Genomic DNA, 20,810 nt, shown 5'->3' with positions numbered 1-20,810 from the left:
TTTCTTTGTAATTATTTGTGAAATTTACTAGCAATTTCTGAGTGAAATTGTTTCCAACACTGTAAAAAAAAGATTTTTCGAAACTGTAAACAAATATTTTTGGTGTGCATTTTACAAGAAAATAAACTTTTCAGTCTTTCTACTTCAAAATGTTCAGGTTTAATTCAGTGTGTTACTTACCATTTCTTTGTAATTAATTGTGAAATTTACTAGCAATTTGAGCGAAAATGTTTCCTACACATTTTATATAAACAAAGATGACTGAAGCATGTTTTACCAAAAATATAACTTCAAAAATCATGTTTAATTCAGTTACTTGCAGTTTCTTTGTGACATTTACAAGCAACTTCTGAGTGAAATTGTAAAATAAAAATGTAAACAAAGATGAAGTATTTTACAAGAAAATACTATTTTCAGTCTTTTTACTACATAATTTCACATTTATTTCAATGCTATTTGCTGTTTCTTTGTAATCATTTGAGGAATTTAATAGCAATTTCTGAGTGAAAATCGCATGTGAAAATAGCTATTTTTCCAGCCAAAGTTGTGAATTAAATTGGAATATGGCATAAAATATTGCAAACAAAGTGCAGTTTCCATTCCATGTTTTCAAGAGAACAACATCTTCACTTCCCGTGTAAAATATCAGTTATTACATAATAATAAGTTGAAACAACCAGGCATGCATGCAAGACTTTTTTCCTACATATTAAATCTCTTGAAATGCAAAAAGAAATGCGGTCACGTTATCTTGGATTTGGATGCATGAATATTAATTGTGTGAGACGATTTTGGGAAGTAATTATACCAAATCAGATTTTGTCTCAGGCATTTCAAAACAATATTTTAGATATTGTGCAATGAGATTGGATATCTGGAGTAACCAGCAGACCAATCACATGATCTGTCAAAGCAAAGGCCATCCAGCATGTAGATGAGTTTGTTTCTTCATCAGATTTGAAGCCATTTAACATTATTGTGATGTTTTTATCAGCTGTTTGGACTCGGATTCTGACGGCACCCATTCACTGCAGAGCATCCATTGCTGAGACACTGATGCAATGCTACATTTCTCCAAACCTGATGAAGAAACAAACTCATCTACATCTTGTATGACCTGAGGGTGAGCACATATTCAGCAGATTCTCCTTTTTGGGTGAACTATTCCTTTAAAGCAGACAGAATGAGTGCAGCACTCACCAGTTTCTCCTTGAGTTTGAGCACCAGGTCGACGGTCTCCACCTCCGTGTGTTTCTGTATCCGCAGCTGCAGGTCTTCCTCACAGAGCGCCTCCAGATGAAGAGCTTCCAGCTTCTGTGTCATCTCCTTCCTGCGGTTCCTGAACCAGCCGTCGAAGTTTGGAGACCTCAGGAATTGCCTGAGCGAGTCAAGTTTGCAAACATTAAAGTGCTCACCAAGACTGCATTTGTGCGCTCAAAAATACAGTAAAAAGACCAATATTGTGAAATATTATTACAATTTGAAATAGCTGTTATCTATTTAAATATATTTACAAATTTAATTTATTCCTGTGATGCAAAGCTGAATTTTCAGCATCATTACTCCAGTCTTCAATGTCACATGATCTTCAGAAATCAGTATAATATGCTGATCTGCTGCTCAAGGAACACTTTTGATTATTATCAACGTTGAAATCAGTTGTGCTGCCAAATAGTTAGGCAAAAATAATGATATTCCACTATATATTCAAATCTGTACCTGTAGAGGCCGATCCAGTCTCCTTTGAGTCGTGAGGTGAGCTGAGGTCCGGCCTTCTCCAGCGTTTTCATAAACTCCTCCTGGTTGAACGGCCGCAGCTGCGGAGGACTCTGGGAGATGAGAGAAGACATTGTGGGCATTCATAAAAGTTGCAAAATCTATTCATTTCAAAGGGAAAAAGAAATCTGACTTACTTTCCAGGCAGAGATGCTCTTCTGTAAAGGCATCAGACTGGCCACATATCGCTCCTGCAAATCAACCATATACTATTAATTATAACATTATGTCCTGAATTTACTGTCTGGAATTTAAAGCACGAGACTTCATTACTTTAGCATGCATTTATCATGTCTTCAAGGTATTCAGAATAACAGTGTTATTTTACCATTATTTAAATATTATTACAGTATTTTTTTTTCATTTTTAATATTTATATTTTCAGTATATTTTCATTTTAATAATTTTGTGCTTTTATCATTTTAAAATATTCTATCTAGCGTTATTTCAGGTTTATTTTTAGTCATTTTAGTACTTATTTCATATAGTTGCGAAGGCAACAACTACATTTTGTTAACGTTTTAAAAAACAATTTCATGCAATATTTATATTTTATTTTATTTCAGATTTATTTCAGTTAACAACAGTGATTTTAACAGTATTAGTTAACATTAACACTGTGGCACATGTAAAGTAATAGTAGTAGTATATATTTATTTAATGCCATGTCAGCATCAAAAGCGATTTTCATGGCAAAAACTGTTTAAAAAATACAAATATAACAAATACAATAAAAACCAGCAAACAAACAAACACAAGTTATAGATCACACAAGATTTTGTACATTAACGTGATAACAATTCTAAAACTTTTCCTGGCAAAATTTGACTAAATAACTCTTTAAGTGAGTTCACTTCATAAAAGAGTTCTCTGCACTGCAAAAAATGCTTTTCTTGCTTAGTTTCTGTCTTGTTTTCAGCCAAAATTTTCTAAAACTTCTTAAATCAAGAAGGCTTTTCTAGACAAGTACAAATTATTGTCTTGTTTTCAGAAAAAAACATGTCAAAATAAAGTGAGTTTTTGCTTAGAACAAGCAAAATAATCTGCCAATGGGCTAAGCAAAATAATCCTATTTCAAACAAAAAACAAGATTATTTTGCTTAGCCCATTGGCAGATTATTTTGCTTGTTCTAAGCAAAAACTCACTTTATTTTGACATGTTTTTTTCTGAAAACAAGACAATAATTGGTACTTGTCTAGAAAATCCTTCTTGATTTAAGAAGTTTTAGATATTTTGACTGGAAACAAGACAAAAAAATCCAAGTAAGAAAAGCATTTTTTGCAGCGTGTACATTAAAAGCTGAACAGTCCAATAAAATATGTTCAACAGAAAGGGGAACCTTGCAAAACATACATTGAGTCAGTCTTGTATGACCTATGCGACGTCTGGTAAATACCACTTGATCAAATCTAGTTTTAAAAGAGATTAAAAATCTGTTTGAAATTTCCAGATGTATTTCATAGAATGTATTATTTGTACATGTATCCCACTCTTCTTGCCACTTATTTATTATATAAGGATTGTTGCACATGTAAACGGCGTCGTGTGATTGATTTTGCATGCGAAGAAATGTTCCTACCAGTGGTATGATGAAACTCTGCGTGAGCTCCAGGAAATATCGACGCAGAATTGCATTCTGGGCCGCTGAAGGGCGCTTCTGCTGGACTCCCTGATGTTAACCGCAAAAATAGTGAATTAATAGATGCGCTTGAATGTTTTAGCAGCGATATAGTACACTAGAGAGACACTCACCTTCTGCAGCTGCTTGATAATGTCTTCGTCTTTGTTCAGGAACGGTTTATATGCAGTGTAGACACCTGAGACCAGACGCGACACCGATAATCCTTCACATACTCTAACAAACGCTCAGTCTTATTTCTTTATTTGCTTTTACAGTTTGGAGTTTATCGGTAAGAGACTAGATTTGGTGGTACTTCTGATTTTATGAGTACTAAATCAAGCCTGTATGAACACAAAACAGAATAAATGAGAAACTTTTTTTTTTTTAAGTCTCACCAGGTTTTGAGTCCAAAGTCTTTAGATTTTTTAGTTTCTTCACTTTCATTTGTTTGGCCATCTCACCTTTAAAAAAAATGTAAGATGTTATAATAAAAAACGAAGCATGTTCAATGACCAACAACCATCTTTAATGATAATTTAACACATTTACTTCTAATATAAACTTTTGAGAGTCATAATATTCCTCAAATACATCACAGTCTAATTCTACATGCAGTTAGATGATATTTAAAGGCCAGAACCTGCTTGCTTCATGTCTCCGATGCGGATGATGTGAGGCCAGTGCTGGAGAGTTTTGGCAAAAAATGGGTTGGTAACTCCCAGGATGACTGAAGGCCTGCAGAAAAACACAGCGTACGGTTAAGAGAGAAAGCCAGTGAGAGTGTCACAAACACTTCCTGTCTGACCTCCAGAAATATCCTCATCCATCGATCTGAACACAGAACAGCATCTCATCTATCATACGATCATTAATCGTGACACTGATTGAATTACACGCTGCGTTTGTAGGTCAAAAGAACGAGAAACAAAATATTACACAACTGTCTACACACACACACACACACAGGAAATACACACTACTACACACTTTAAAATACATACTACTGTATTTATGGTTTTATTATATACTAGAATAAAATATAATACTATAAATTACATTTATTACAATAAAATGAAATAAATATTAAAATATTTAATACAGTATATTAAATATATTAATAAACTAAATTATTGTAATTATGAATATATTTAATGAAAACAATTACATTTTAGGAGCAATTAAATTACAGGAACATGAATAGTCCCTCGGTTACTTCACTCAAATAAAATGCAGTTTTTTTATTTTCATTTTTTTTTTGAAAAAAACATTTAAATTATATTATTATAATACATTTTTAAATATTTCATACTGTATATTAAATATAATAATAAATACAAATTATAGCAAAATAAATACATTTAATGAAAACAATTAACTTTGCTAGAAACATTAATATATTGTAGGTTAAACATAAATAGCAACTATGTCACTCAAACAAATGCTGATTTTTATTTATTTATTTTTGCCATTAAGTCATTTCACAATAAATTACATTTATTATAATTAAATATTTCAATATTTAATACAGTCTATTACCTGTCTTTATAAAGAAATTATAATTATAATTATTATAAATAAATGTGATGAAAACAATTACAGTATACAAATGTTATTATATTGTGTGTTTTATATAAAAATAAGGACAGGAACAGTCCTTGTTGCTTCACTGGTTTTTATTTATTTTCTTTTTGGAAAAATATAATTTGTATATCTAAAATGGACTCAAATTATATTAATATAATTATGTTTATTATTAATAGAATATCAAATAAATATTTCATAATTGAATACAATATATTAAATATATTAATAAATAAATTATAATTACTATAAATAAATAATTAAAACAATTTATATAACTATTATACAGTGCTGTGAAAAGGTTTTTGCCCCCTTCCTGTTTTTTTACATTTTTTACATATTTGTCACACTTAAAAGATTCAAATCATCAAACAAATTGTAATATTACACAAAGATAATTCAAGTAAATACAAAATGCAGTTTTTAAATGATGATTTCATTTATTAAGGGAAAAAAGCTGTCCAAACCTACCTGGCCCTACGTGAAAAATTAATTGCCCCTCCTCTTAAATCATGAAAGAACTGCAATTAACCACATTATTTTAGAAAGTGGAGTAAAATTACACTAGCCACACTCAGGCCTGATTACTGCCAGACCTGTTGAATCAAGAAATCACTTAAATAGAACCTGTCTGACAACGTGAAGCATGCTTAAAGAGCAACACATCATGCAGCGATCTAAAGAAATTCAAGAACAGATGAGAAACAAAATAGTTGACATGTATCAGTCTGGAAAGGGTTATGAAGCCATTTCTAAGGCTTTGGGACTCCAGCAAACCATGGTCAGAGCCATTATCCACAAGTTAAAAAAAAACTTGGAACAATGGTGAACCTTCCCAGGAGTTGCCGGCCAACCAAAATTATTTATTTTGGATGCAATTAACCGCATCCAAAATAAAAGTTTTTGTTTACATAATATGTGTACTGTGTATATTTATTATGTATATATAAATACACACATATATAGTATATATTTTGAAAATATTTACATGCATATACATTTATATTCTTATATTTTATATTATAAATAAATATATTTAATATATAAACATAAAATTTTTCTTAAATATATACATGCATGTGTTTGTATTTATATATACACATAATAAATATACAGAGTAGAAACACATATATTATGTAAACAACAACTTTTATTTTGGATGCGATTAATCGCGATTATTCGTTTGACAGCACTAAATATATATATATATATATAAACTGAAAAAGAGCTGAATCTCACACATCTAATTTCTTTTTTCACACATGTGAGATCTTTTACACATGGTTTACTTACGGAGCTTGCGTTCGAGTGGTGTATTCCTTAAACTCACTGTCATGAATGGTGAAGTACGGCCGGAAATCACTGCAGTAGCACAGAGGAGAGATACAGCTGCGCAGAGACAGAGACAGAGACAGAGGGGGTTGGATTTTTAGAAAGTGATCTAGAACTCAGCATCTGCTCTTTTATTGGTCAAGAATATGCTGCTCACGTTAAACACCGAGTATGTGTGGTGCGTAACAGTGTCTCTGGAGTCTCTATATCACACACATCACGTGACTTCAGACTTATCTAGCTGCCCTTCTTCAAGGTCGACCACAGCATGTGACTCTGGAAGCATTCAGCTTTCAGAATGCGATTAATCGCGATTATTCGTTTGACAGCACTAAATATATATATATATATATAAACTGAAAAAGAGCTGAATCTCACACATCTAATTTCTTTTTTCACACATGTGAGATCTTTTACACATGGTTTACTTACGGAGCTTGCGTTCGAGTGGTGTATTCCTTAAACTCACTATCATGAATGGTGAAGTACGGCCGGAAATCACTGCAGTAGCACAGAGGAGAGATACAGCTGCGCAGAGACAGAGACAGAGGGGGTTGGATTTTTAGAAAGTGATCTAGAACTCAGCATCTGCTCTTTTATTGGTCAAGAATATTCTGCTCACGTTAAACACCGAGTATGTGTGGTGCGTAACAGTGTCTCTGGAGTCTCTATATCACACACATCACGTGACTTCAGACTTATCTAGCTGCCCTTCTTCAAGGTCGACCACAGCATGTGACTCTGGAAGCATTCAGCTTTCAGAAACAGAGTCTGCTAAGTACTGCATTGAACCCCATGTGCTTGGACGCTCAATGAATCTGCACAATTTCTGAAGGAAAAATCTGCAGAATTCTTTGGAATGGATTTAAATAAGAGAATTGCGTTAAAATGCAATATACTTCTATTATCAGCTGACAGCATTATCCAATTATTCAAATTGAATAAACACACAAAGGAAGAACTGATGAATGACGGTTGTTTGAATTCTGTGCACATCTAGAGTTCACTCGCCAGCTTGCATTTCTAAAAACATCTCATGTGCAATCAGAGAGAAACATGATGTTGATAATATAAAAGAAACAAGTTTCATCCTGCATTATTTTTAATGCAGAGTAAAATCATCAACAACGCAAGGCAAACATTTAGTGTCATATCAAATACTAGACTGCTGCAGGCATACAGAGCTGTGATCATTTCAAATGACATCTTAAGGAATCTTAAGAAGAAAAAAAAAAAATGACTGGATGGATTGTAAAACAGCACATCAATAGCATTTTATACCATATAAACACAATAATGATGCATTCCTAGTGTTACTTTAGTATCAATGATATACTATTTTGTTTAGTTTTTTTAGCTTTATTAATATTTTGAATCAGTTTTTTAATGCGTATATATTATATATTTTTTGTAATTTAGTTGTTTTTGTCATTTTTATTCTTTCATTTAATTTAATTATATCTTTTTAAAACTTTTTTCAATTTTAGTGCATCAATTTAAACTAAATTAAAACGAGAAATGTTACTAGTTTTTATTTTTTAAATTTCAAAGTTTATTTCAAGTAAAGAAAATATTTTTTATGATGTTAGTTATATAGAATAATCCTACTTACTCCATTAATTATCAATAGTGATTATTTATTCAAAATCAAAGCGCTGTTTTATAAACGCCAGCTAGAAGAGGCCACACGTTACAGTGATTTTAACAGTTAAGAGTTAAAATCACTATAACACCACCTCTTATGGCTTAATATTTTATTATTATTATTATTATTATTATTATTATTATTATTAGCTGTACCTGACCAATGCCAACACAGTGTCTGAAGATTCTGCCGGTGAAGGAGCCATGACCACCAACGCTTCACCGAGCAACACGAGCTCCCATAACATCTGAATATGAAAAAACACTGGATGGAAACACCTGCAACATAAGAAACAATGAAAACATCATGGAAAATGGAAATGAACAGGTTTTGTTTTTCTCAACATCATAATATGTGAAATTTGGAGACAATTTGGAGGAAATTTGGAGTCGTAGTAAACAATTTATGACCAATACACTAAAGTTCAAAAGTTTGAGATTGAAATTAATGCTTTTGTGCATTAATTCGATCAAACATTAAGACATTTAAAATGTTATATAAAATATTTATTTCAAATAAATGTTGCTCTTTTTAACTTTCTATTCATCAAAGAATCCTAATAAACAAAAAGTGTCACGATGTGCACAAAATATGAAGCAGCACAACTGTTTTCAGCTTTGATTATAATCAGAAATGTTTCTTGAGCAGCAAATCAGCATATTAGAATGATTTCTACATGAAGGAACATGTGACACTGAAGACTGGAGTAATGATGTTGAAAATACAGATTTGATCACAGAAATAAATTACATTTTAAAACATATTCTCATAGAAAACACTTTTATTAAATTGTAAAAAAAAATTCCACAATATTACTGTTTTTACTGTATTTTTGATTAAATAAATGCAGCCTTGGTGAGCAGAAGAGACTAGTTTATGTGAACAACTTTTCTCAGCCACCAACAGGAGGCCCCAGAGGACAAGCAATAAAGAAATGCAGCCCAACTATGACATATAGTACAATATGTACCAGTCACACTAGCACACAATAAACATGCTTTACCTGAAAAGATCCACTTCATGGACGGTGGGCAGAATGATGGACACCAGACTGTCGCTCTGTGAATGAAAGATTAGACTCATTACATGAGAGCAAAACTGATGTGACCCCAGTGAACATGACACATCAGCAGCATGCGGTTCATACCGGCGTGGACTGAACGAGCTGAGACGTTCCAGGCTTGTCGTAACATGTGGGGATGCGCAGCTGAGAAGAACAGACCACAGCAGCCGTTAATGAAGTGCTATGGATATTCACACACTGACCCGATATCTAACAAAGAAAGAAAATAGCAGTTACCTTCATGACCACACCCATGATGGGGAGTGTGAGGATCTTCCCCGGACACGGCGTGGGCCAGCGGTCAATGTCATTACACGCTTCAACGCAAAAACACATTCATCATTTACATTTAGTCATTTAGCAGATGCTTTTTCCAAAGCGACATCAATTCAATACCATCAATACATAGATTTCAGCAAAAAACAAGATTAGGCAACATTATATATAGAACATACAATTTTATAATGGAGGAATATTGCTATGTAGTTACTAAGAAATTCTGAGCTCTTTGTTACATGTTGCGACACAGTTGCTAAGGTCTTACGCAGTTGCTAAGTAATTATGCAGTAGCTGTGTGGTGTTCTGAGTTGTTACATGTTGCTAAGCAGTTGGCAAGGTGTTACGCAGTTGCTAGGGAAGTGTGAGTCATTGTTGCATGTTGTTACGCAGTTGCTAAGGTGTTGAGTTGTTGTTACATGTTGCTACGCAGCTGGCAAGGTGTTACGCAGTTGCTAAGGAGTTGTGAGTCATTGTTGCATGTTGCTATGCAGTTGCTAAGTTATTATGCAGTTGCTAAGGTTTTCTGAGTTGTTGTTACATGTTGCTACGCAGTTGCCAAGGTGTTACGCAGTTGCTAAGTTATGTAGTTGCTAAGGTGTTCTGAGTTGTTGTTACATGTTGCTACGCAGCTGGCAAGGTGTTACGCAGTTGCTAAGGAGTTGTGAGTCATTGTTGCATGTTGCTATGCAGTTGCTAAGTTATTATGCAGTTGCTAAGGTTTTCTGAGTTGTTGTTACATGTTGCTACGCAGTTGCCAAGGTGTTACGCAGTTGCTAAGTTATGTAGTTGCTAAGGTGTTCGGAAGTTGTTGTTACATGTTGCTATGCAGTTGGCAAGGTGTTACACAGTTGCTAAGGAGCTGTGAGTCATTTTTGCATGTTGCTACGCAGTTGCTAAGGTGGTCTGAGTTGTTTCATGTTGCTATGGGGTAGCTAAGGTGTTCTGAGTTGTTTCATGTTGCTATGCAGTTGGCAACATGTTCTGAGTTGTTGTTGTTGCATGTTGCTATGCAGTTGCTAAGGTGTTCCGATTTGTTGTTGCATGTTGCTGTGGTTATTAAGGTGTTCAGAGTTGTTGTTGCACATTGCTATGCAGTTGCTAAGGTGTTCCGAGTTGTTTGTCGCTATGTGGTTGCTAAGGTGTTCTGAGTTTATGTTGCTATGTGGTTGCTAAGGTGTTCTGAGTTGTTGTTTGTTTCTATGTGGCTGATAAGTTGTTCCACATTGTTGTTTGTTGCTATGCAGTAACTAAGATATTCCGAGGTCATTGTTGCATGTTGCTATGGAGTTACTAAGGGGTACTGAGTCATTGCATGCTGTATGTATTGCCAAGGTGTTTTTCTGTGTGTTGCTATGTGGTTGCTAGGGGCATGATATGGCTGGGAAGTGAGTGTTGGTATGTGGTTGCCAGAGTTTTCCAATAAGAAAAGGAAATTGAATGTTCCTAACCTTAAATGTGAGCCACAGTAGTAATGAAGCTTGCTCTATCAAACACCTCTAATTGTTATCACCATAACTGTTGGTTTTACAGTCTGTAGTCCATGTTTTCAGGACTCACCGGCCTCTAAACACGGCTCCTGTTTCTCAAAGTATTCTGGGGCAATGAGCTTTAGCAAAGAGTGGAAAAAGGTCACGTAGGGCAGCTTGCTGATGAGGACCAGAGACTGGAGGAGAGAAACACACACATGCACACACGATGAGAGAAATGTCATGAAGCTCAAAAATCCTCACAAGATCCAGGCCAAAACAGCAGACAGGTTCTTAAAGGAATATTTCAGCTATGACCTTTTATCTCCATTCACACTGGCATATATTCAAACATGGTGCATTAATTACCTTTATGAATGGGCTTGGCAGCCCCCAAAATGTTGGCCTATATATTTTTACTGAGCATCACATTTGATACATCAGGTTTTTATGGCTCATATAGTATGAAATAAGTGAGAATATGGAGGAAAAACAGTTAAGCAAAAATATGCAATTCAGTGCAGACGCTGATATTTATATGGCCAAAGAGTGATGAAATTCTGAAGCTTGTAATGTAAATCAATGGGATCTTTATAACAGTATAGCAGACTACTTACATAAAATTATATAAATATCAGTTGTCACTCTGTATCTCCCAATAAAACTGTATGTCTTAGTTGATTATATTTCTGCTTAGTTTTATGATCAAAACATAATGCAGTGCAATACAATGAATAAAAATTGCTCAAAATTGTGTGCAACAGGTTTTTCAAAAAGTTTTGATCATGTTGATCATTATCAAGCATCAAATATACGTAGGCTTTATAGGGTTAATGACCAAATTTACATTTTTCATGCTTGCTCAAATGCATCTGAAACCAGTAGGGAGTGGTAAGGAAACTAGAGTAAGCAACATGGTTCTGTTAGTAAAGAAAACAAACCGGGTTGTGTTCGTTCATGTCACAAACCACAACGTTTTATTGAAGCGCAGTGAATCACCTCAAGAATTGCATAAGAAGCTGCAGGGCAGCAAAAGCCCCAGAAAGCTCCGGTGTCAAAGCGTTTAGGTGTCGAAATACTCGCAGTCTTCAAAAATAACGAGAATTAAAGGCTCTTGAAAAGTTCCAGATCTCCCCTCTAATCTCCGCCTCTATTTTTAGGGTGTGAACAACGTTCGCTGGTGATAGATCAGACTCACACTTCTGTTGCGGTGATGCAGTGTTGTTGGGACTTGTTCAGTGCTGCGCTTGATCTTAGCTGGGGGCGATTTTCAGTTTTAATGTAAGGAAATGGGAACCAAACGAAAGCCAAAAAACATTTAAAGTTCCTTACTGTCTAAAAACACCACTCAACTTTGCTCAAATCACTACAACACACCACTCGACCAATCAGAGTTACATAATGGGCAAATACACACACATTTAAAAACAAGAGTGAATGCCCAAAATGATCATTTTGTGTGTTTATGGAACAGAACTCACCCGAAATTGTGCCATCCCCTATTTTCGACCAAATTAATATTAAAGTGACTAAAGACTCGTTATGTTCAGCAATTTTAACCACACCACCGTTGACTGTTTTGTTTATGTTTGGGAAAGCTGCTTTGAAGGGCACGCTTTTGAAATGTTGCCATGTTAATTTATTATAAGCGCCTTTGGGCTTATTGTTTGAGCTTAAACCTTTAGCTTTTGAGCTTTAATTGCTTTGAGTCAAAGCAATCCAGTTCATCGAGTTAATAAAGTAAGCAGGAGCAGGTCACAATAATTTGGTCTTATTTTCAATATTTGGCTTTGTTTAGCTTTATTATGGACTTGTTTGCGTTTGCAGTATTTTCGAGCAAGATCTGGCAACGCTGAATCAAGATGTACCTCGTTCCCTCTGATTTCTTGCATCACGCCTACAGAAGAGAGACACAACTCTGATATGTATTTAAATACTGTATGTCATAAAGGGATAGTTCACCCAAAAATTAAAATTTGCTGTTAATTTACTCACCCTCAGGCCATCCAAGATGTAAGTGACTTTTTTCTTCAGCAGAACAGTATAAAAGATTTTCAGCTGAAACTGTGGTCATTGGTGATTCATTAAATGCAAGTCAATGGTTACCGTCACTTAAGAGTCCAAAAAAAGCTTATACAGGTAAGAAAAAATTAATACCCATGTCTCTTGACAATATATTAAGGTCTTATGAAGTGAAACGATCGGTCTGTGCAAGAAAATGAACATTAGTTACAACATTATTCCCTCTAATCCAGAGCCTCAGGCAAACTGGGAAATTCGGTTCTTCTCCACAAACTAGTTCTTTCGGACAGTTTGTTTCAATTAACTGATCCAAGTAATGATTCACCAGTTTGTTTATGTAATCAGGCAATGATGTAACGCATACGCAATGATATTATTAAAGCACCTAATAATGATGTGAAACAGAGATATTTTATGTGTCAAAAAGTATATAAAGTGTATAAACTTGTCTTCATCAACTCCTCTTTTTACATAAACCGTAAGAAACCATACAAATGTTCATTTATCTCCTTTATTCAAGTGTTCAGTAGACACATGCGCAGACCAGCGGCTCATCGGTCCGAGTCAAACGGTGTCCTCTGTTCAGTGACTGTTAGAGGACCTGGAGCGCTGCATGATTCATTCATTATATGATCATATACACTGATATTTCGGCTCATTTCCAGTCGAAGTCACTATCAAGTGTCTGAAAGTGAGTTTTGGTTGAGTTACTTGTAGATCTGTGCTGCTTGAACCGTGAACCGTTTCAGACGGTTCAGTTTGATTTGGTGAACTGGTTCATCCAGTTCACTAAAAATAACCAGTTCAAAAGGATGATTCGCTCGTGAATGATTTGTTTGCCTGAGGCTCTGCATTACAGGTCATAATGTTGTAAATAATGTTCAGTTTCTTGCACAGAATGATCGTTTTGCTTCATAAGAACTCAATATATCGTCAGGAGACATGGATATTAATTTTGTGTTCTTTGATCTGCTTTTTTGAATCTCAGCTGTTCACTTGGATTTCATGAATCACTAAGGACCACGGTTTCAGCTAAAAAAAAAAATTCTATACGACGGAAGTCAATGGGGACCAACAACTGTTTGCTTACCCACGCTCTTCAAAATATCTTCTTCTGTGTTCAGCAGAAGAATGAAATTCACACAACTTGAAGTTGAGTAAATGATGTCAGAATTTTAAATTTTGGGTGAACTTTCCCTTTAAGCAACTGAATTTAGCTGCAGTATACATGTAGCCAATGCTGTATAAGTTATAATATGCACTAAAGGCCAGGAATTAGCTCTTGGGTGGATGAGACATAAAATTATTCACTGGAATCATTTGTCGCACCGCCAGAAGTGACGTGCATGTTATAACAAATAGCAGATGTCACTTTAAATTCATCACCTCTCCGATCAACATGAGACTTCAGGTTCATGTGAGGAATAAATCGTCATGGTCGTACCTTCTGAAAGTAGCCTCTTTTGAGCGACTTGTCTCGCACCTGTCTGAAGTACACATACCCGTAGTAATAGCCCTGATCTCTCTGTGGAAAGAAGAAAACAAGCACATTTCATATTAGTAATAATGACACGTAACAGATTATTTGCAGAAGTATCTCAGTGTAGGGCAGTCTTTACTTCATTAACAGGCTGAGTTATGACTTATGAGTTGATGTCCTCAGCACTGACCTTGAGACAGACCGGCGCATCCCGGTCGAAGTGGTCGAGGAAACATCCGAGTGACGACTTCCTGCCTGTGGCCTGCCGGAAACGGAAGCAGAACTGTGTGTCCCCGAGACAACCTGTGAGCAGAGGCACAAACACTGACATTTATCTGCAAAACTACGCAGTGCAAACGTGCACCGGCTGAATCAAGGACATTTTATTGAAACCATGTCTTCATCTGATGTGCTTGTTTTTTTTCCAAAACAAATCTGACTTCAGCCACAATATTTAAGCTGCCAAATCAGTCCATTCTGCATCATCTCTCAGAAATAAAGGCCACGGTACCAAATTGGTGTGCTTTTGCGTTTCAAAATAGCCAAGAGGCTTTAGTTTACATCACAGCACAGCAAAACCACACTTGAAATCAATCAAGGCACTTTGAATTTAGTTGTGATGACAATTTTTCTTTTCCATTACCATGAATATTTCCAATATTTCAGAAAATATATTACATTTAAAATGCGTAAGTCAACTTAACATTTGTATTTCAACTTTTTTTTTGCCACAACACAAAAACAACACCAAAAACCTACTCAAAACCAACACATTCTTAAAAAAAACAAAAACAATACTACAACATTAGAAAAAGTCAATTTTGATGTCATGGGGTCTTAAAACATTTATAATTACTACATGAACTCTCAGTGAATCACTATGAATAACACAAAGTTCCACATATTAAAAAAAAAAAAAAAGTTTTAAAATAAATAAATCAAAACAAATACAAAATAATAAATAATATAGAATAGCATATAAAATATATTATTAATACTAAAATATAACTCACAACAACATTAAAGCTTCAGGTCTAAAAGAAATACAAAATTAAATAAAATACAAAATAATATATAACAGTAATATGTATTATATTATTAATAATAAAATAAAATATAATAATTTAAACTCTCAGTAAAATCACAGAATAACACCAACCTTCAGATGTAAAAAAAAATAAAAATACAAAAATAATAAATAACAACAATAAAATGCATTATTGCATATATTATGCATATATTATTTATAATAAAACTAAATATTAACTCTAACTCTTAACACTAAGCTTCAGACCTCAAATAATAAATAAATAAAATAATGATATAATAAAATATTATAAAATTTTATATTAAAAAAATCTGTATGCAGTGTAACATGGATATGACATCCACAAAAAATTCAACACAGATGGAAAATCCATAAGTTAAGTAACCATCTGGAGATGAATAAGCAACAGAAGCACTGACTCCTACATCACTTCTGATGTCTTCAGGACGGACGGACTGTTCCGGTTCAGACTAGGACAACCGTGTTTGTCCTAGTCTCTATTTCGGTCTTTTCTGCACACAGTGATGTGTGTGGGCCACAAGGAACAAGGAAGGTGGTTTGTGCGAGTGTGAAACCAGATTACTGGCTCTCTCTACGGGCTGTGACGGATGGATTAGCTCACGCTCTCGGCTAACCCTTTCCTCAACACCACGGGAGTCTATAAAAAGCAGCGTTTACACAACATTTACAGAATAATCCTGCTGAACGAACATCGTCCAGATACATGCTCGTTACGTCCTGTATCTAGAAAACCATTAAATAATCAAACACAAGATGATCAGAACAATAATTTAATAATTACGCTTTAATCAATAACTAGGACTACATGCAAGATGATAATTAAAGGGGCATTATCATGGACAACACTAAAGACAGATGAATAATAGGTTGACTTTTTTTTTTTTTTTTTTTTACATAGATGCACATATTTCTAGTTAAAAAATGTTTTTTATATATCAGGTCTACCAAAATGTACGCCATTTTTCTGTAAAGAAAATTATAGCGCAAAATGGCTTGTTGAAAAATATTCATGGCTGTGACGTCAACATTTACATTTACAAGATAATAATTAAAAGGGCCTTATCATTGAAAACACTGAAGATAGAGAAATACATTTGTTGACCAATCAGGGTTATTATAGTTAACTAAAACAGAATCTAAAATTAAAACATACAAAAAAAAGTGACTTGAAATAAAATAAACATTAAATAAAATAAAGAAAATATTTAAATTTCAGCTAGTTGCAACAACATTTCTCATTTTAATTTAGTTTAACTTTGTGCTAAAATAACTAAAACAAAAAATTTATAAAAACTATATATACATATATATATATATATATATATATATATATATATATTAAAAACACTAAAAATGACAAAAGCACACTAAAACAAGCTAAAATGGAAATGAAAGCCAAAGCCATAGAAATAAAAACCGATTCAAAATATTAATAAAACTATGTTAGTATGTCAAAGCTACTAAAATAACTATGTGACAAATATTTTTTTACAGGGAGACATTTTAAAATATCAGTTCTTCTAAAAAAAATTACATTTTTCTGTAAAGTACAAAATAGTCAAGCTTGTGATGTCAGCCATTAACATTTCAATGTTTATTCAAATACTGCCATTGACAATTTTATAATTGATTCATAATTAAAGTATTAATATTCCCACTACAAGCTCCAATAGAATGTACTTGCAGCTTTCTACACTGTAAAAATCATTTTTCATGAAGTTATTGATTTTTGTAGTACGTTTTACAAGAAAACCACATTTCAAAATGTCAAGTTTAATTCAGTGTGTTACTTGCTGATTCTTTGTAATTATCTGTGAACTTTACCAGCAATTTCTGAGTGAAAATCGTTTCTATACCATATTTTTTCAGTGTGTAACAAGCCGTGCACTTCATACATGAATTCTCCCCCATCATTCTGAGTAAGACGTTCACAGATTTACTGAACACAACTGAAACAAATGCACAGTTGGCTGCATTGCTGCTGAGAGAGAGCGAATGGCACGTAATATGTCACAACAGACGCACTTCTTCACATCGCATGGGGTGGCAGGAACTCTGTTGCCACAGCAACCCGCATGCTTTTCCCACCATGAGTGGGTCACCTCACCCACAGCATGCGAGAGAAGACACTAACGCACGCCACAAATATCCATATGCACGGCATCTGACTCCGGACCTCCATGAGGAAAACAGCGAAACTGATGACAGAGATGAGAGGCTTTTTCAAAACAGCACAATGGCGATAACTTGGGCGAATCACTGCAACAAGAATCATGAGCTATGAGAACCCGATGTCCTCTAGAAAAAGGGCGAGTCAGGTTTGGTTAGCAGGTTACAATATCTTTAAAACAGACCATTTACAACAGGATATCCTGTAAGCGCAGAATGTCTCATCTGTGTATTAAGCCCAAAAAATAAAATAAAAAAATTAAATGAAAATAAATGAAAATCACTGCAACACTGTGACTTTACCGAGGTTAATGGATGCCATTAAAGGAACACTCCACTATTTTTTAAAATAGGCTAATTTTTCAACTCCCCTAGAGTTAAACAGTTGAGTTTTACCGTTTTCGAATCCATTCAGCCGAACTCTTTATTCTGGAGTGCTGTGGATTATTGTGATGTTTTTATCAGCTGTTTGGACTCTCATTCTGACGGCACCCATTCACTGCAGAGGATCCACTGGTGAGCAAGTGATGCAATGCTACATTTCTCAAAATATGTTCCCAAGAAGAAACAAACTCACATGATACTTTTACATCAGAACACACACTGTTACGAAGCAACTACAAGTGTGCAATCATAGATATTGACCTACTCAGTCAGTGACGGCCCATTAATATCTCTAATACAGAAGAGTCAGAGACTCCACAACCCACACTGCGAGTTTCTTTCTGAATATGCATGTGATTCTGACGGCACCCATTCACTGCAGAGGATCCACTGGTGAGCAAGTGATGCAATGCTACATTTCTCCAAATCTGTTCCCATGAAGAAACAAACTCACATGATACATTTACATCAGAACACACACTGTTACGAAGCAACTACAAGTGTGCAATCATAGATATTGACCTACTCAGTCAGTGACGGCCCATTAATATCGCTAATACAGAAGAGTCAGAGACTCCACAACCCACACTGCGAGTTTCTTTCTGAATATGCATGTAGTGTTGCTGGAGGGAGATGTCGAACTCTCATCCCACACACATTAGCGTAAGACACACAGGTCAAAGTACTCACTCAGATGAATTACAGTGCTCTAAATCAAACCTTAACCGCAGGAAAATACACTACGACTGCACTGCTTAATCACAAAACAGACACTTTGAGCACTAATAATACTCACATACAATATTAAAAGTGATTAAAATTTATGTCAGGCTTCTAAAATACATTAATGATCACTCTGAAAAATGCTTCTGACATGATCACTGAATAAATTACTCTCCATTAGCTTTCAGCTTACCGTGACTGTGTGATCTAAGACTAAACTTTTAGGAGTCAAAAATGCTAAAAGTTTAGGCTATGCAGGTTTAAATCTACAGCTGACAAACATCTGTGCATCAACTGTTTATTATTTACAACAGATACAGGAAGAACCATAAAACCTTAAAAATTAATTATAGTGAGGAAATGCAGTTTACCTGAATTGGAGTCCGGGAATGACAGATAGCATATACTTGTTTTCTGAAATGAGAAAAACAAAGAAACCACTAAATATTTTAAAACTGACCATCTAAAGCCATGGTTGAAACTAGCAGGATAATGTAAAACAACAGTTACCTCTTTTTCAGTGAGTTTGGAGTGGTGTGGGTAAATCACCTGCAGCAGAATTTGTTTTGAAAAAGTTTAGTTTTTTTTTTTATTGCATTCCACAATCAAACACATGGATGAAAATATTTTTTTATGCACAAATATTTCATAGCTACTGTCACTGAAAGCTTTCAGACATATTGATCACAACATAAAAGATCAGACACAGTAACATGCACCACTGAACTGCTTGCACTGCTCTAATGTCCTGCTGTACCATAAAACTGCAATTACAGTAAATTGCAATAAAATAAAAAGTAGCAAAATCGTTTAAAAAAATGATACAATAAAATAACTAAGTTCCCATCTATGCGACGGCTAGCCGGCTGTGTGTTTGTGTGTGTGTATATATATAGTTTAAAAAAATGATACAATAAAATAACTAAGTTCCCATCTATGCGACGGCTAGCCGGCTGTGTGTTTGTGTGTGTGTGTGTGTGTATATATATATATATATATATATATATATATATATATATATAATTTTTGATGACTCAATTATTTTTGTTAGCCACTGATGCTAGCAGGTTTCCATTGACTTCCACACAGTTAGCCGGCTAGCAGGCCAACTCACAGATGACAACTAAACAGACACTATGATTTAAATAGTATTAATACGACAGTGTGCTGTACCTCCACAGCTTGCCCGAGCTCCAGATCGAAGCCGACCACACAGATGCAGTGGAGCCAGGAGGAGAAGCGGTCCCACGGCAGCAGTAGCGGCTCCTCTACCGCTGGAGGCCCATCGACGGGCATCTCCTCCGCCGGAGAAACTCTCAGAGTATCCTCCGGCTCCTCGAGCTGTTCTTCCAGTCCCTCAGACCCATGAAAGGCCATGGTGACACCCTCCGTTCGGTCCATGAGTGATCGGACTCGGTTTATTGCTGAAAGCTGGAGGAGCTTGAGCTGTAAATACAAACACGGCCAGGGCGAAAGGGGCGGGGCTTGCGTCAACAGCGTGCTGACGTCATACGTGAGGTCAAGATTTTTACGGGAGCGCGCACGCAGCCACGGTGCCTCTTGTATTTATTTACTAGGTTGATGAGTTCGAATGGTAAAAATGTGATGTGCTTTTTTTATTTTCAGAATGACTTTTTTTGTAATGTAAAGAACAATAGGCTACACTATGCAGTTATTTATATTATTACAAAAACACCATATACATGAAAAAAGTATGCTCTTTGCAAACTACATTTCTTACATTTAAATTACTTACATTTCTTACAAGCCTTAAGGAACAAATAAAAAAACTAAACAGAAAATATATACCTTTTTAATAGCACCAACATTTTTTACTTTTTTCTGTTGTTAATAATGTTGTAAATAATAATAATTAATAGAGCTAACTGACAAAAGGACTACATATTTTATATATTTATATGTATATATATATATATATATATTTTTTTTTTTAGCAACCCCCAAGGCTAATTGCTTAGTGTAATTTGGCGAATAAACATAAATTCTGATTATAGCTAATTATAGTATAGAATGTATGAAACTGAGAAAAACCTTATAATCCTTTCCGAATTCCATCTTTGCATGATTATATTTAATGTCATTTATTTCATCCGATAATATCATTTTTAGGTCAAATGTGGTTTGGTTTCAGCTTAAGACTATTGTAGTTGTACATTTCTGTGGCACACTTGTTGAAAA

At 34.7% G+C, this 20,810-nt stretch overlaps 1 protein-coding gene across 1 annotated transcript; it reads right to left on the bottom strand.

Annotated features, from left to right (window-relative positions):
* Positions 1-1,161: 1,161 nt before the first annotated feature.
* LOC107597203 (protein DENND6A-like) lies at positions 1,162-20,147 on the bottom strand. Its single transcript, XM_016288158.1, has 18 exons — positions 19,785-20,147; positions 19,122-19,160; positions 18,983-19,025; positions 14,457-14,569; positions 14,231-14,311; positions 10,856-10,961; positions 9,257-9,336; positions 9,104-9,163; positions 8,960-9,015; positions 8,112-8,234; positions 6,744-6,839; positions 4,039-4,133; positions 3,794-3,859; positions 3,530-3,594; positions 3,357-3,446; positions 1,914-1,967; positions 1,720-1,829; positions 1,162-1,378 (listed from the first exon to the last, which is right to left on the bottom strand). Exons 1-18 carry the CDS (start codon positions 20,010-20,012, stop codon positions 1,162-1,164), a joined length of 1,722 nt encoding a protein of 573 aa, XP_016143644.1. The 5' UTR covers positions 20,013-20,147.
* Between the last annotated feature and the right edge of the window lie 663 nt (positions 20,148-20,810).

The sequence above is a fragment of the Sinocyclocheilus grahami genome, unplaced genomic scaffold (assembly GCF_001515645.1).
Source record: "Sinocyclocheilus grahami isolate Dianchi unplaced genomic scaffold, SAMN03320097.WGS_v1.1 scaffold229.1, whole genome shotgun sequence".
Lineage (NCBI taxonomy): Eukaryota > Metazoa > Chordata > Actinopteri > Cypriniformes > Cyprinidae > Sinocyclocheilus > Sinocyclocheilus grahami.
This window is presented reverse-complemented; position numbering and strand designations above follow the sequence as displayed.

Bases quoted from the DNA above. Each gene is read 5' to 3' on its own strand.
- LOC107597203 (XM_016288158.1), bottom strand. From the start codon at position 20,012: ATGGACCGAACGGAGGGTGTCACCATGGCCTTTCATGGGTCTGAGGGA. The intron at 9,337-10,855 runs GTGAGTCCTGAA...TTTGCGTTGAAG, and splicing joins GGAGCCGTGTTTAGAGGCCG to CGTGTAATGACATTGACCGC. The intron at 9,164-9,256 runs GTAACTGCTATT...TGTTCTTCTCAG, and splicing joins TCATGGGTGTGGTCATGAAG to CTGCGCATCCCCACATGTTA.